A 15,272-nucleotide genomic window follows, 5' to 3' on the forward strand; every position below is an offset into this window, starting at 1 on the left:
CCTACCCCGCCCCACTTTCCCTAAAGCATCTTTGGGGTGTGTGTCACCCTGTACTCCCAGTGAAAATGATGTGGCCTCCTTTTTTCCCCGAAGATTCTGCAACAGGGCCTCTCACAGTCAGAACAAGAACCCACAAATCTAGATTTCCGAGAGTATAAGAAACTGATAACCACGAAGAGAAATTCCAAATAGATGCCACTGACTAACCAAGCTATAAATCACCTCTCTGAATGAGCCAACACTAACCAGCAAGCACCACCAGAGGGCAGCACTCATGAGTGTGTATCAGAAATCAACCTAGAAATTCTTGGCAGAAGCCAATCTGCTCCCTCAGCTCAGAATATGATGAGTGACCTCAACCTGAGTGACCGGGGAGCTGTGTCCTGGGTTCCATGCTGCCCTCAAGAAGAGAGACAAAGGGAGTTTTCAGGGCCCACTCCCCCTCACTCAAGAACCCCCGGTCTACACTGGGTGGGATTCCCACAGAACGGCTTTGAAGGTATCTGTGAACACCGCAGAGACAGCTGTCTGTCAGATGGCCTTTGGACACTGACCTGGCTCTGCGAGGACAGCAGAGGATCCTGCAGTGGAGACACACAGCTGGCCTTGCTGGCTTCCTATCCTCAGTCCCCGAGGAAGGTCCTGGGAGCCACAGGTAGCTCCTGGGCGTCATGTCCCTAACAGGGCAAGACCCGAACGTGGCCTCTATAGACTCATCTGGTTCCTATGCAGAAGCCACTTACTATGACACCCACCGCTCTGGGCCCTCTGAGCACCAGAAGCCAGAAGAATGTCCCAGAACACACATAAATCAAACCCAGGTCAACTGGAGTGAAAACCATGAAGATTTGTGCTCATGATTCCCCCAGAGCTTCTATCCACGGACTTCATAACAGCGACAAATATCCCCAAAGCTCCCTGATCAAGGTCCAGCACTGACCAGGGCAAAAAAGAGAGGTAAGATCTATGTACCACTCCCTTGCCCCCCAAACTCAGCCTGGCTGCTTGTGCGTGTTTTGGTTTTACAGTGTCTGACCCAAAAAGCAACATCCTGTCTGATTTGGTGGACTGGAGATTTCTTCTGTGGCCCAAAGTACCAGCCAGCACAGTAGGGAGTTCTGCCCGTAACACAGACCTCAGCCCCAGCTGGCTCCCATAACTGGGGGAGACTTCCTCGAAACTAACAGAGGTTCAACAGAAGTCATTTTTCCTGTTCCCGCCTCTCCTCTTCTCCCACGAGGCTTAGCAATCCAAAAGCCCACAGCCCTCGGGCCAGGTGAACAGAAGGTGAAAGAAAACCAGGTCACTAAATCAGTGGTAACTTGGAAAAGAGGAAGAAGAGGGGTCGGAGAGGAATCCCAAGACAGTGTCCAGGGTGGCCTTTGGCCTGAACGCTGGCGCTGCAGGTTCCTCCTCGGGACCAGGTTCAGATGGCCAGCCAGTGTTGCAACTGCAGAGAGAGACAGCAAGGCCAGGGTCAGGGTGGGCAGGGACCGAGGGACGAGGGCTGCTGTTCACAGCAGGACACACAGACAGGGCGGAAAGCACAGCCGCTCCCTTCAAAGACCTGGAGAACACCTGGGAGGGTTCCCTAACTGTCACATGGGGACTGCCCTGGTGGTCTGTCCGCTGGCTAAGAATCCACCAGCCAATGCAGGGGACATGGGTTCAATCCCTAGTCCGGGAAGATTCCACGTGCTGCAGGGCAACTATGCCCACGCGCCACAGCTACCGAGATCTAGAGCCCGCATGCTGCCACTGAAGCCCGTGCTCTGCAACAAGAAAAGCCGCTGCAGTGAGAAACCCAAGCGCCCCAGCCAGAGAGCAGCCCCCGCCTGTCACAATGAGAGAAAGCCCGCACAGCAATGAAGACCAAGCACAGCCAAAAATAAATACAGTAAAACAGAGAAAAATCAAATTTTCACTGAGACCCAGAAAGGGCAAAGGACACTTTGCAAAGTCACACAGTCAATCTGAAGCAGGGGAATCACAGGGAAACTCCCCAACCCCCACCCCCACATTTTGAAAGGGAAAACAGTAGGGCTTAGATCACCAAGTTACTGATGTACTTGCAGAGCTTCCTTCAAGATAAGCAAGCCTCAACCTAATCTGGGGATACTCCACGGTCACAACTCAAAGAGGGAGAACAGAGTTGAGGAAATTGGGGCATCCGGTACCTCAGGACCAAGGAGCAGAGGGGCAGGCGGAAGCTGGTAGTGGGCAGAAGACAGGCCCCTTTTCCTCCAATCCTAATATCATACCCCGAGGTGCTCTGGGGTTTCTGGTGTGTATGGTGTGTGGTCCTGCCTTAGCACAGCAGGGAGCAGTGGGTCCCCACCCCTCAGCCCCCGCCAGAACGGTCCAAGCTGCACCTACTTGGAACTGCCTGATGTCCCTCTGGGCCACCAGGTGATGCTCGCTCTCTGGAGTTATGCCATAGGCCAGTCTCTGTGAGGATGGAGAAGTGGAGGAGGCCTCAGCTTGGCCCAGGGACACCCTTCCAGCAGCCCAGAGCACACCCCACATCAGGGCCACCTGCTGCTTGTCCCTACAGGCCCACATGGACAGCAGGAGAGGTTTGTACAAGACGCTCTCCACCCTGCTTTATGGAGCTGGTCAGTTCACTCTGAGATATGCATTCGGTGAACGCTTACTGAGCCAGTGACTGCTGTCACACACTGGCCTTGGCCCTGGGGGTCCAGGGCTGAAGGACACCCACACGCTCTGCTTTGGGGGAGCTTACAGCTCACAGAAGGGGCTGACACTGAACAAACACACACACAGGCACTTTCACAACCACGACCAGAGGCAGTACTGCAGACAAGCTCAGAGCACAGAGAGAAAACAGTGACAGAACCTCAGTCCTGCCTGGGGACCTGGGCCACCTTCTTAGGGGGCTAGACACAGGGTGGACTCAGGGAATGGGTCTGGAATCAATATCTGATCACTAGGTGGGGGGACCTCAAAGTGTGAAGAATAAAAGTACTCAAAGTAGGTCCTGGTTCCACGTCCAGGATGAGCTCACTGAACACGGTCCCCCCAGGGGCCCAGAAGTTCCAGGACCGTAGGATTTCATGAACAGGAGACATGTCTCAAGGGGGTGGGGGTGGACACAGCCCTGCCTGGGACCCTCTTCCCGAAGTTCCTGTACGGCTCGCTCTTTTAGGTCCTCCTGTGTGTATCTGTCCTTTCATGAGAACGTGAGTCCAGGGGAGTGTGTCTAGTGCCGAGAATACGGTCTGCCCTGTGCAGATTCTCAGTAAGTATGAGTAAAGACCGTGGGTAAAGAAGGAATAAAATCAGAAGGACATGAGGAAAAGACTGTCACCATTATTTATAAAGAAAGGGCATTTAACCGAAGAATAAGGCAGACATAATTTCAGTTAAAATTCTTTGGTTCCCAAATACCTGATTATATGTATCTGCAATGCACACAGCTCAAAGAAGAAATGTCCTTTGGAAATCTCTGGTTTAGGCTGATCAGGTATCAGGTTCAGGAAAAAGGCAGATGAAATCCAAAATACAAGGTCATAGTGAATACAGATAGGGAGAGCGGGAGACATCTAGGGTTATGACAGACCTTAGGGGATGGGACTCAGGAGTGGGCATAGTTAATGCAGACTAATTCCTCCCTAAGGGACTGGAGGGCTGAGCTCATCACGGTGACAATGGTGGGAGCAGCGTGTGAGCACGCACGTATGACAGACGACATAACTGCAGGCATCACGCACTGGCAACCTACGGTGTGCCAGGCCCCGGGCTAAGCATTCCCTTTCTCCGCTCAAGGCCCACCTGATTATCCCAGGGTATAAAAGTGGAACCTGAGGCTTAGGGGTAAATAACATGGCCAACATGGTGGGTCCGTCTGACTCTAGAGTCTGTGTCCTGTCTGTCTCTCTTTTTTAAAGATTTATTTTATTGAAGTATAGTTGATTTACAATGCTATGCAAGTTTCTGCTATACACCAAAGTGACTCAGCTATGTGTATTCTTTTTTTCGTGGTGTGTGTTTTTTTTTAATTTTTACAATGTTGTGTTGGGCCATACAACCATGTGAATCAACCACAATCACACATACATCGCCCCCCTTTCCTTCCTGTCTGTCTCTCACCCCAGCAGGAATGAGGTGGGATGTGCCTTCTCCTGCTCTCCCCACCCTCCCGGCTGTCCCCCACCCTGCCCAGCTGTCCCCCACTCTGCCCTGGGCTGGTTCAGAGCTCACCTCTCGAATGGAGCCCCGGGTGCTGAAGAACTTGTAGACGATGTAGGCGGGCACCAGAACCATGGAGGAGCCCGCGATGCCCCATCCGACCCAGTTGGCCCAGAGTGGGAAGATGTAGTCATCGTAAGTGAGTGGCTTGAAATTGATGATACTCACAATCACCACAAACTGGGGGAGGAAAGGATACAAGGATGAAGGAAAAGAGAGACAAGGAGAGAGAGGGGAGGAGGTGGGGGGGAGGGAGAGAGGCAGAGAGGGACCAGAGAGAAGTGAGGACCAATGCATGAGACGGATGCAGGGGATGGAGGGAAAGAGAGAAAGGATTCAAGGAAGGATGGATAATGAAAAGGAGACAAAGAAACAGGAGCAATACAAATGGAAGACTAGAAAGGTGACCCTGGAGCTGGGCTGAGGGGTGGCACACACAGCCCCCACCCCAGACCTGGCTCCAGGCTGGACACCCTGCTCACACGGAAGCCTCCTTGGAATCAACAGGGCAGGCGGAGCCTCCTGAGCAGGTCTCTGCATCCCAACCTCCTCCCCTTAGAAGCAAAGATCCCCACCTCCACCCTTACCCCAGGATGCTCCCACCACACACTACGCACCAGGAGGAAGGCAGGGCTGACAAACTTCCAGCAGAGTCTCCAGTACAGGCCGGGCTTGAACCCCATCATCTGCTGGATGTCGTTGCTGAACCTGTCCACTCCTGCGCACACACAGGCAGGCCTGTCACCGAGGCCCCTGCAGAGCCCGGGGCCACCCACTCCCCTCTGCTGCCTCCCTGGAGGGGCTGCCCCCAGGTGGAGAGCAGAAAGCGGGGGCAAGCAGGGGCACCCTGGCTTATAGCAGACCTGGGGATGGGCACTTGGCTGGTTCAGAACAGGTGAGAACACACTCAAGGGTAGCGTCCCCTTGTGTGAGTAACCCCAATTCACTTTTTAGAAGGAAAACCAGGGCCTGGGGAAGGGACACTTGTCCCTGTTACACAGCCAGGGTGGCCTGATCCCAAAGCCCAGCTCTTTCCTCTTGCTTCCTGAATCTTAAAACAGTGATGACTGTGGGTACAGAGGCTTCCCCGACTTTAATCTGGTAGAAGGGACCAGACTCTTTCTGGTGAGCAGAAAAGAGTGAGAACAGGATAAACACGTTAATTGTGACACACTGGGGACTTTCCCTGTGGCGCTAGAGGTAAAGAACCCGCCTGCCGGTGCAGGAGACATGAGACGCAGGTTCAATCCTTCATTCAGAAAGATCCCCTGAAGGAGGGCATGACAACCCACTCTAGTATTCTTGCCTGGAGAATCCCACAGGCAGCGGAGCCTGGTGGGCTAAAGTCTGCTAAACTTGGTAGAAAGTGAAATGTGCTGTCATTCGCTTTTTTCCCCGCGCATGTGTGCTACGTCACTTCAGTCGTGTCCGACTCTGTGAGACCCCATAGACGGCAGCCCACCAGGCTCCCCCGTCCCTGGGATTCTCCAGGCAAGAACACTGGAGTGGGTTGCCATTTCCTTCTCCAATGCATGAAAGTGAAAAGTGAAAGTGAAGTCGCTCAGTGTCCAACCCTCAGCGATCCCATGGACTTCAGCCTACCAGGCTCCTCTGTCCATGGGATTTTCCAGGCAGGAGTACTGGAGTGTGGTGCCATTGCCTTCTCCGGGGCTAAAGTCTACAGGGTTGCAAAGAGTCGGACACGACTGAAGCGACTTAGCACACATGTGCGGGGGGAAAAAGCGAATGACAGCACGTTTCACTTTCTACCAAGTTCTCCCCGTTCAGCTCCAGAATAAGGTTGCCAGAGAAAATACAGGACACTCAGTTGCATTTGATTTTCAGAGACAACAATATTAAATTTTAGTTTAAGAAATTTCATGCAGTATTTGGGGCATACAATAAAAAAAACATTACCCATTATCTGAAATTCAAGTTTAACAAGGCATCTTGTATCCTGGATTGACTAAATCTGGCAGCCCTACTCTAGAATGAATGGCATGGCTCAGGGAGCAGCAGTTTCCTCCGAATTCCTCTCTTAACAGCTGACACTGATGCCTCTGGGGCCTTTGCCACCTCTTGTTAAAGGGAGTTCATGCAAAGATGAGTTGAGAGCTAAGACCAATATAAGCCACTTATACAACTCTGAGATCAGCCAGTGACAGCCCTGGAGATGAAAATCCCCTTTTCCTGACCAGGTGAGAAAGGTCTCCAGAAGCCCAGGGGGCTGAGGCTTTTCCACACACACTCAGGGCCCAGCACCTACCATAAAACCAGGAGACGCCGATGGCTTCCATGAGCACAGCAAAAAGAATGGAGGTCCCCGCCGCAAACGTGTCCAACAGGGTCAGCACATATATTCCACCCTGGGGCATGGACAGAGAGAGCCTGAGGCCTTCATGGCTAGAAATAGCGATCAACTGTTACATCCATCAAATTGAGCTCTCCCCTGTCCAGCTCACTTGGAACTCACCCCTACCCCATACTCAAGTAATGAGGTTTAGGGTGCTACTGTGTTGCTGCTACATATTCTAACAAAGACCTTCTGGGGTCACTGAGTCTGGGGGTGGGGACTTCAGCCAGTAAATAGCAAGCTGGGAGACTTCCAGGATTCAATCCCTGGTCAGGGAACTAAATCCTGCATGACACAACAGAAAGATCTCACATGCCTCAGAAGATCGAAGATCCTACGTGCCACAGCGAAGACACAGTACAGCCAAATAAATAAATAAATCATTAGTATTAAGGAAAAAAAGCAAGATGGATTTTATCAATGAAAAAAATGTTGCCTTCCATGAAAGTAACAAAGGATGCTGCAGCCATCAAGCCATCACATTACAGCTGCTCTGAAGGTGAGCCCTGAGGGAATTCAGGATAGAAACAGGATGCCTGCCATATAGCAACCAACTGCTGCAGTCACCCACTGCGGGGGCACTCAGCTTGAAGAAGTGTGGATACTGGCCCCCAGACAGCAGAGGTGTATATCAAAGGAATGATTTCAACGAGCCCAGACTCTTGCATCTTCCTATAGACAGAAAAGCCCTAAACTCCTTAATTTGAGATGTTTGGTTTTCTTTAATTAACGGTAATCTTTTGATGTTCCAACTTCCTTGTTCTTTGTTGCAAAAACTCATATATTCTTGAGGCAGGAGATAGATGGGCTCCAGCTTTGACATTTACTACTGGCCCCCTGTTCACACTTACTGGAGTGATAAAAAGACAGACTCCAGGCCAGACACTCACTACCAGCCCTGTGTTTACATTTCCTGAAGCAAGAGACTAATGGGCTCTGGGCTACATGTTTAGGACCAAAGGCCTGCCTACATTTTGAGATCCGCATTTCGATATGACAATAGGAATACGGTGGTTAACTGGGCATTGGGTATTTTATTGGCATGAACAGTGAGGGGCTGCTGCTGCTAAGTTGCTTCAGTCATGTCCGACTGTACGACCCCAGAGACGGCAGCCCACCAGGCTCCCCTGCTCCTGGGATTCTCCAGGCAAGAACACTGGAGTGGGTTGCCATTTCCTTCTCCAATGCATGAAAGTGAAGTCGCTCAGTCGTGTCCCACTCTTCGCGACCCCATGGACTGCAGCCTACCAGGCTCCTCCGTCCATGGGATTTTCCAGGCAAGAGTACTGGAGTGGGGTGCCATTGCCTTCTCCGAGAGAGGGGCTAAACTCTGTTAAGAGAGCAAGAGGTCATACGTTTTCCATCCTTGGGCCAGGGAGACACTGCTACTGCTGCTGCTAAGTCACTTCAGTCGTGTCTGACTCTGTGTGACCCCATAGACGGCAGCCCACCAGGCTCCCTCATCCCTGGGATTCTCCAGGTAACAACACTGGAGTGGGTTGCCATTTCCTTCTCCAATGCATGAAAGTGAAAAGTGAAAGTGAAGTCGCTCAGTCGTGTCTGACCCTCAGCAACCCCATGGACTGAAGCCTTCCAGGCTCCTCCGTCCATGAGATTTTCCAGGCAGGAGTACTGGAGTGGGGTGCCATTGCCTTCTCCGAGGGACACTACACATGTGCAAAAGGCTTCTTGGGGTCAAAAATGCAGGGAATGCCAGGCCATAATAATGCCAGACCCCCTCCATATGCCTCTGCGACGAAATCCATCTTGACTCAGAAATGTGTGCACACCCAGGAAAGGGTCCTGACTGGCCAAGAAGAAGATAAAGACCTGGAAGAGTTCCCCTTTAACAAGGATTTAAACTTTCCAAAGGCTTGACTCTAACAACTCTGAGTTCACTCATGCATCTTCCCATATGCACTCTGCTTTTCTAATATATACTTTACTTTCCTCTATACATTCCGTCTCCTTGTCTGATTTTTCCTTACAAGGCAGCCAAGGACTAGGGACGGAGATTCTAGTCACCGGCCCCTGTGGTCTAATGGTTAGGATTCCTTCTTTCCACCCAGGCAACCAGGGTTTGTTTCTAGTCAGGGAACTAAGGTCTTGTTTCCAGCCACTGCTTATTGCAAGCTACTGCTTACTGATGCATGCATCCAAAATCATCCTGGCTCCTCCCTGACCTCGTCGGAACAGCCCCTCAGAGCAATCTGAGATGCTGTGCCAAGCTTAGGGCTTCCTTAGTGTTCAGATGGTAAAGAATCTGCCTGCAGAGCAGGAGACCCTGGTTAGATCACTGGGTCGTTGAAGATCCCCTGGAGAAAGGAATGGCTACCTGCTTCAGTATTTTTGCCTGGAGAATTCCAAGGAAAGAGAAGCCTGGCGGGCAACAGTCCACGGAGTCGCAAAGAATCAGACACAACTGAGCAACTAACACTTTCAGGCTAAGTCCTCAGTTTGGTTCACCAAATAAAACCGATTTCTCAACTTTCAGGTTGTGTACTTTTTTTCAGTTGACAGTTTAAAATGGCCCTTTGCTGCTCCCCACCCCCAAACCAATAAACAGGTTTGCCTGGATGTCCTCAGGCTTAGAGGGGATAGACAACAATGGGATATAATCCTAGAGGACTGGACCACAGAGTTCAGGATACCAGGTACTGCCACGGTCCCCCTAGTCCTACCTTCTGTTTCAAGTCTGGGAATACCTGGCTGGATTGAAATGCAGCCTCACAAGCCCCAGGTGACCCAGAGGTAAGCCCCCCTCACCTTGGTTATACAAAACAGAGCCAGAAGGAAGGTTCCAAAGGAGACAGCAAACGTGAAGAGTTTCCGGTGTCGCTTCAGAACCTGGAAGTCATCAGCCAGGCCCGTGATGACCGCCTCCATGCCTCCCATCTGGAGGGGACGGGGCAGGGTGGGATGCAGAGGTGAATGAAAATTGTGGCCCGCCATATCAGCAAACAAAGGATGCTCCAGCCATCAGCTCCCAACCAAAGGTACACCCTGAGGGGACTCAGGATGGGAAAAAAACAGGATACTGGCCCTAGATGGCTAAGATACATAATAAATGATTTCAGTGAGCCCAGACTCTTGCATCTTTCCCTTAAAGAAAAGCATTAAATTTGTTAACTTGAGATGTTTGGTTTTCTTCAGTTAACACTGACCACCTGGTTTTTGTTGCAAAACTCCTATATATGCTAGCTCCTCCCTTACCTCTTCAGAGCAGCCTCAGAGCAATCTGATAGGCTGCTGCCCAGGCTTGAAAATTTGCCAAATAGACCATAGGAAATTTGCCAAATAGACCATAATTATCAACTTTAAGGCTGTGTAAATTTTTTCAGTCCCTGGGGTCCAGGGAGTCCAGTCTCAGGTACCCAGCTCCCTCGGACCTCCTAGCAGCCCTGGACTCACGCACCCCAAGAGATTTCTAGAGAAACTGGCAGGTTCAGCTTTCTCCCTATCCTCTCACCCTACTTCTGCCCTGTTGTCAACCAAGCTCAGAACTCAGAAACCGTGTGAGAGGGGGCCAAGAGTTAACTCCTATCTCCCCCTATCAACAGGGTCTTGACTCCTGTCCACTCACTCAGCCTGAGTGGATGCTGATGAAATACCACGGGAAGAATGGTTGGTGAGAGAACAGAAGTTATGAAACTCTGAATTCAGTTTCCCCGTCTGTAAAAGGAGAATACTGGGCTGGCTTATCCCAGGTCCCTTCTAATATAAATTTCCACAGTGCCAAGGGGTTTCTCCTAGTTTCTGGCAGGTGGCTCAGTGATAAAAAGAAAAGGAGGGCACAGCAACCCACTCCAGTATTCTTGCCTGGAGAATTCCGTGGACAGAGAAGGCTGGAGGGCTATAGTCCATGGAGTTGCAGAGAGTTAGACACAAGTGAGCACACACACCGTCAGCGTTGACTTTCTGAGTACTGATTTCTTTGTTTGCATTTAAATAGGGCCTTATGGAAACAACTACTGATCAGGGATTTGAATGGGGGAAAACTTGAGACTTAGTAGTGTGTGTGTATTTGGGGAGGGAGGGTCAGAGTCTAGTGGTGTCTGTGGGCAGAGGTAATCTGAACAAGGTCACTCACCGAGCTGTCAATTCCCAGAGCCAGGAGCATGATGAAGAACACAATGGCCCAGAATGTGGATCCCGAGAGGGTAGAAATGGCTTCTGGGTACAGGATGAAGACTAGGCCAGCTCCTGGAAGAAACATCAAGGACCTCATCAATGGCTGGGGCTGTGGGTCTGAGCTGCAGATGACAGGGGAGCATTTTGAGTCCCAATAAGCCCTAGTCCAGCCCCATCATATTTGGTCAGTCATGTGTGGATAGAGCAAACCAAAGTTCTAAAGATGATGGACAGGGACTTCTCTGGTGGTCCAGTGGTTAAGATGCTACACTTCCAACGAAAGGGCTGTGAGTTCGATACCTGGTCGGGGAACTAAGAACTTATATGCCATGTGGTGAGGCCAAGAAAGTAAATAAATAAATATGACTGATGAAGCCAGATCCAAAATAAGGCTGGAAAGAAGGTGGGGTCATCTTAACACAGCTCTTGAATGCAGAGGTGGGAAGCTGAGAGGCGCTTGGGAGCCATGGAAAATTTGTTGACGAAGAAAGCTAGTGACTTGATTTCCCAAGAGTTTGATATCAGTTTCATATCACCAGAATGCCAAGGGTTCGATCCCTGGGTTAGAAAGATCCTCTGGAGAAGGAAATGGCAATCCACTTCAATATTCTTGCCTGGAGAATTCCATGGACAATGGAGCCTGGTGGGCTACAGTCCGTGAGGTCCCAAAGAGTCAGACACGATTGAATGACTAAGCAGGTACACATGTGCCAAGGAGGTTGACCTTAAACAGCCAAGCCCGAGAGCCGTACCTCTCCTGGACAGCTACGGGTCTCAAACCCCACCTCCTACACCTCGTGAGGGATCCTCTTACTCTCAAAACTTTGTGAGTTTTCAGAGTTCATCAGAGGCAGCCCCTGCCCAGGTCTCAGCCTATCTGTGGCCATAAAAATGCGAGAAGGAATAAAGAAAGAATATGAGAAGCTGTGGGGAAGCATAGGCTCTACTATAGGACTGGTCAGGGTTCAGTTGCTAGCATCATGCCTCACTAGCTGGGTGACCTGGAACAACTTTAATAGACTGAATTTCAGCTTTCTAATCTTTAAAATGGGTCTATTAAGACTTGCCTGGCAGCACTGCCAGAACTAAGCCAAGATATATCAAGTGCTTAGCCCAGGGGCTGGTACAGAGTAGGTGCTCCAAAAACCTATCTGGCCTGGCCTGATTCAGAAGATTCTGCCTGGAATTTCTTCTGATGGCCTCAAAGAAAGTCCATCCAGCAGCAGCAGGGAAGGCCCCACGTCCAGCTCCCCTTGGTCCTGCAGCCACAGGAGAACTGCACAGCTGAGAAGAAGGTGAGTTTCTCAGCCCCTTCCTTCTCAGTGGGCAGGACTACCCACCCACCTTCAGTGGCAACATCCTCAATGTTGACCTTGTGTTCATGGGCCATGTAACCAAGGATGGAGAAGATGGCGAACCCGGAGATGAAGCTGGTGACACAGTTGATGGTGCTGGTCAGCAGGGCATCCCTGGGGAAAAGCAGCACTGTTAATTCAAGTTGTCTGACTCTCCACAACCCTCTCATGGGCCATCTATGGAATCCACGGCTTTGAATGCCATCCCCCTCTTCAGTTTGCTGATGCCATCCAGACCCCAGTGCCCCACCATCCCTGGGTCAGAGCCTGTGGATGTAGGAAATAGGTCAACAACTGCTGGATAAAACACTCTGATACCAGAAACTGCTATCAAACTCTTGTTGGGAGACTGAATCACCAGTCTCCTTCTTCAACAAACTTTCCGTGGCTCCCCAGTGCCTCTCAACTTCTCACCCAGGTATTCAAGAGCTTTGCTAAAATGACCTCACCTTCTTCCCAGCCTTCTTTCATGAGACTCTCTAACACGCACTCTCTGAGCAAGCCAGTGAATCTGCTGGTTCACAAACATACCACCTCTCCTGGCTCTGCTCATGCTGTTTGTGATCCACCCACTCCATGTCTGCCTATCCCAACCCTAACTCTCTACCAAGGCTCACCTCAAGTGCACCCTCTATGCTCTCAATGATCCTCTATCAGAGGGCTGATTGCCCCATTTCCTTAGCCTCCCCACAGCCTGTCCCACTGGCATGCATTCATCCTACTCTGCCTTGTACCAGGGATTCTGTCTTAAGCCTTTGACAGAGAGTGATGAAGCAGCCCCATCTGTGCCCCTGTCTGAAGCCTTCACAGCACTGGGCCAGCAGGAGGCAGCATTAAATGCTTACAGAGCCAGCTGATCTAGAGCACCGTCTTCTGACTCTCCTACTCTGAGCAGGCTTCTTATTCTTCCCTGTGGTCTTAAGTTCTGACCCTGCCAGGGCCCTCACCCCTCAAGCAACCAGCCTGGATACTCCGCCCTTGTCTGCCCCCCACGCGTCAGACGGACAGGGGGCAGTGCTGGTTGCTCTGAAAGCCACAGTGTCCCTCTGTCACAGCTCTGCACTCCCATGATTTCCCAGGGTTAGTGGCCTCAACTATCCCAGTTCCTCAGCTTGCACTGCTTAAGTGTCCTGAAGTGACATATGTTCACCAGGACCCCCACAGGCCATGTCAGAGTTCATAGAACATCCAGGATGGTCTTTACTCTGCCTCATCTCACAGGGAACTAAACCCAAGAAGAAAATCTGACTTGTTCCAGACGAGAACCCTCTTTTCTACCCCTGTGAGGGTCCCTAGGATTTAGAGCTTTCTGGAATCCCAGGAAGGATCTTACCTGTAGCAGTTATTGTCAAATTTGTTGTAACTAGCAAATGCAATCAAGACTCCAAATCCAGCCCCCAAGGAAAAGAATATCTGAGTTGCAGCATCAATCCACACCTGAAATGGGCAGATAAAGGCCATCACCCTCTGCTCCCAGAGAACTGGACTACCTCACTGCTCCAGACTGGCTGAGAAGCCCCAGGGATGCTCTTAGACTCAGGAAATGAGATCTAGCCAGAGATGGGCAGTCACACAACTCCTGCTGCCCAGCAGCCTGTACAAAATCACTGTGGAGAGAGGCTGGGGTCTCTCTGGCATCATCCAGCCTTGGGTGGTCATGAGTAAGCTCACCCTGGAGGAACTCACTGGCTCAATTTGATATTTTGATTTTCAAAGAAAGTTAAAAACGGAAAGTTAATAAACTAAATGTGGCTTTAAAGTGGATGTGGCAAGGGCAAAGGGTTTAGACTATCTCAGGTGTTATGGAGACAACAGCTTCAGGAAGGAGTTACGATTCCTAGTAGCTTCTACCAACCCACAGAGAGTGGGGACTCCTTGGTGGCCAATGGGGCTTACTTCCCTCATCTGATGGATGATGAAATTACATGGCTAGAAGCCTGGAGATCTGAGCTCCTCCAATTGCTCAGCCTCATCGTCTAGCCCTGGTCAATTTCACTATCTATATCTCAGTTTCCTCATCTGTACAATGGGTATAATTTTACCTAGCTCGCCAGGACAAAGCCACAATCAGAGCTATGAGACTTCTGTCATCTCCCCACTTTGTAAGCAGAGGGTGTAACAAGAGAAGCCATCTGATGGAGGAAGACAGAGCTGCTCCTTCAGATGTCAGGCTATTTCTACTGTTGGAAAGATTTAAGATATATAAACAGTGCAGAACAGATAGAACTCTGACTTGCTTCACAATTTACAAGGCTGATTTGTTTCCTACGCTATTTTTCTGGCAGTTACTAAGGAAGCAGGTTTTTCTCTTGGTTATTGGGCTATAACACTGAGTTATGCCTGGAGAGTAGAAGCTGTGTCCCTCCTAAACCTCATTGGTCCTCCCTGCCAGGATATCGTGGGTTCAAAAAGAGTATGGGGATGTCTTTGGGGATTCTGAGGGGAATATGTTGAGGTGTTGTCACTGAGGAGCACATGAGTGATGAGGTTGCAAATCATCTCAGCTGTGATCTGAAGATGCTCAAGGCCCTAGGAACCTCCAAGGTGTCTCTGCTCCTGGCCTCACCCCGCTGTTTTGGACTCCACTCCAAATTCACCCCACCTGCATGGTAGTCTCTGGGCAGGACAGTGAGCTAAAGTAGATGTGAGGAGAGACAGTCAGTAGGGTTTGGGTCCCCCCATGGCTGATGCTACTCCTTATGCTGACATCACAGACGGTACCAGAGGCCAGGGTTTGGAGACCAGAGTAGAAATAGGTCTGGGGTGTTGGAGTGGGTTAGGGGGCCATGACATTGGGCAGGGGTAAGAACCCAGGACAGCATAGTGCTGTCTTTGAAAAGAGGGGGTCTGCAAAGGCCACTTAGTAGAACCACAGATTCCAGACCATCAGAGCTGGACAGGCTCACAGATACTGTTTGGGTGCAGATGAAACTGGTCTTTGGTCAGACGGAGATGCTGCCGCTCAGAGTGGGGAGGATCCATCCCAGGCCACACAGAGCACTGAGAACCCTCCTCACCCTGGCCCAAGGGTGGGTGGTCGCTGGGCACTGACCGTGGCCTCTTTTAGGCGGTAGAAGTCGATGTGCAGGTAGGCGTTGATGCCGTTGGAGGCGCCGGGCAGCGTGATGCCATGGACCAGGAGCACAAACAGCACGAGGTAAGGCAGCGTGGCCGTGATCCACACGACCTGGCAGTGGACAAGCTGGCCGTGAGAGCCTGGCTCT

The 15,272-nt window shown here is 50.8% G+C and overlaps 1 protein-coding gene across 2 annotated transcripts in view; it reads right to left on the reverse strand.

The window, feature by feature from the left end:
- Nucleotides 1-15,272, reverse strand: part of SLC6A2 (solute carrier family 6 (neurotransmitter transporter), member 2) — a 41,838-nt gene that overhangs the window by 1,794 nt on the left and 24,772 nt on the right. Inside the window, exons 6-15 of one of the 2 annotated variants that reach the window (XM_010861927.1) lie at nucleotides 15,101-15,235; nucleotides 13,382-13,485; nucleotides 12,038-12,162; nucleotides 10,653-10,765; nucleotides 9,329-9,457; nucleotides 6,476-6,575; nucleotides 4,827-4,927; nucleotides 4,222-4,389; nucleotides 2,377-2,448; nucleotides 32-1,450 (exon numbers count right to left, since the gene is read on the reverse strand). In XM_010861927.1, coding sequence (XP_010860229.1) covers nucleotides 1,427-1,450; nucleotides 2,377-2,448; nucleotides 4,222-4,389; nucleotides 4,827-4,927; nucleotides 6,476-6,575; nucleotides 9,329-9,457; nucleotides 10,653-10,765; nucleotides 12,038-12,162; nucleotides 13,382-13,485; nucleotides 15,101-15,235 — 1,071 coding nt within the window. In that variant the 3' untranslated portion in view covers nucleotides 32-1,426. Of the gene's footprint in view, nucleotides 1-31; nucleotides 1,451-2,376; nucleotides 2,449-4,221; nucleotides 4,390-4,826; nucleotides 4,928-6,475; nucleotides 6,576-9,328; nucleotides 9,458-10,652; nucleotides 10,766-12,037; nucleotides 12,163-13,381; nucleotides 13,486-15,100; nucleotides 15,236-15,272 lie in introns of those variants that run through there. The other variant, XM_010861928.1, reaches the window with a different exon arrangement.

This window comes from Bison bison, unplaced genomic scaffold (assembly GCF_000754665.1).
Source record: "Bison bison bison isolate TAMUID 2011002044 unplaced genomic scaffold, Bison_UMD1.0 scf7180017864473, whole genome shotgun sequence".
NCBI lineage: Eukaryota > Metazoa > Chordata > Mammalia > Artiodactyla > Bovidae > Bison > Bison bison.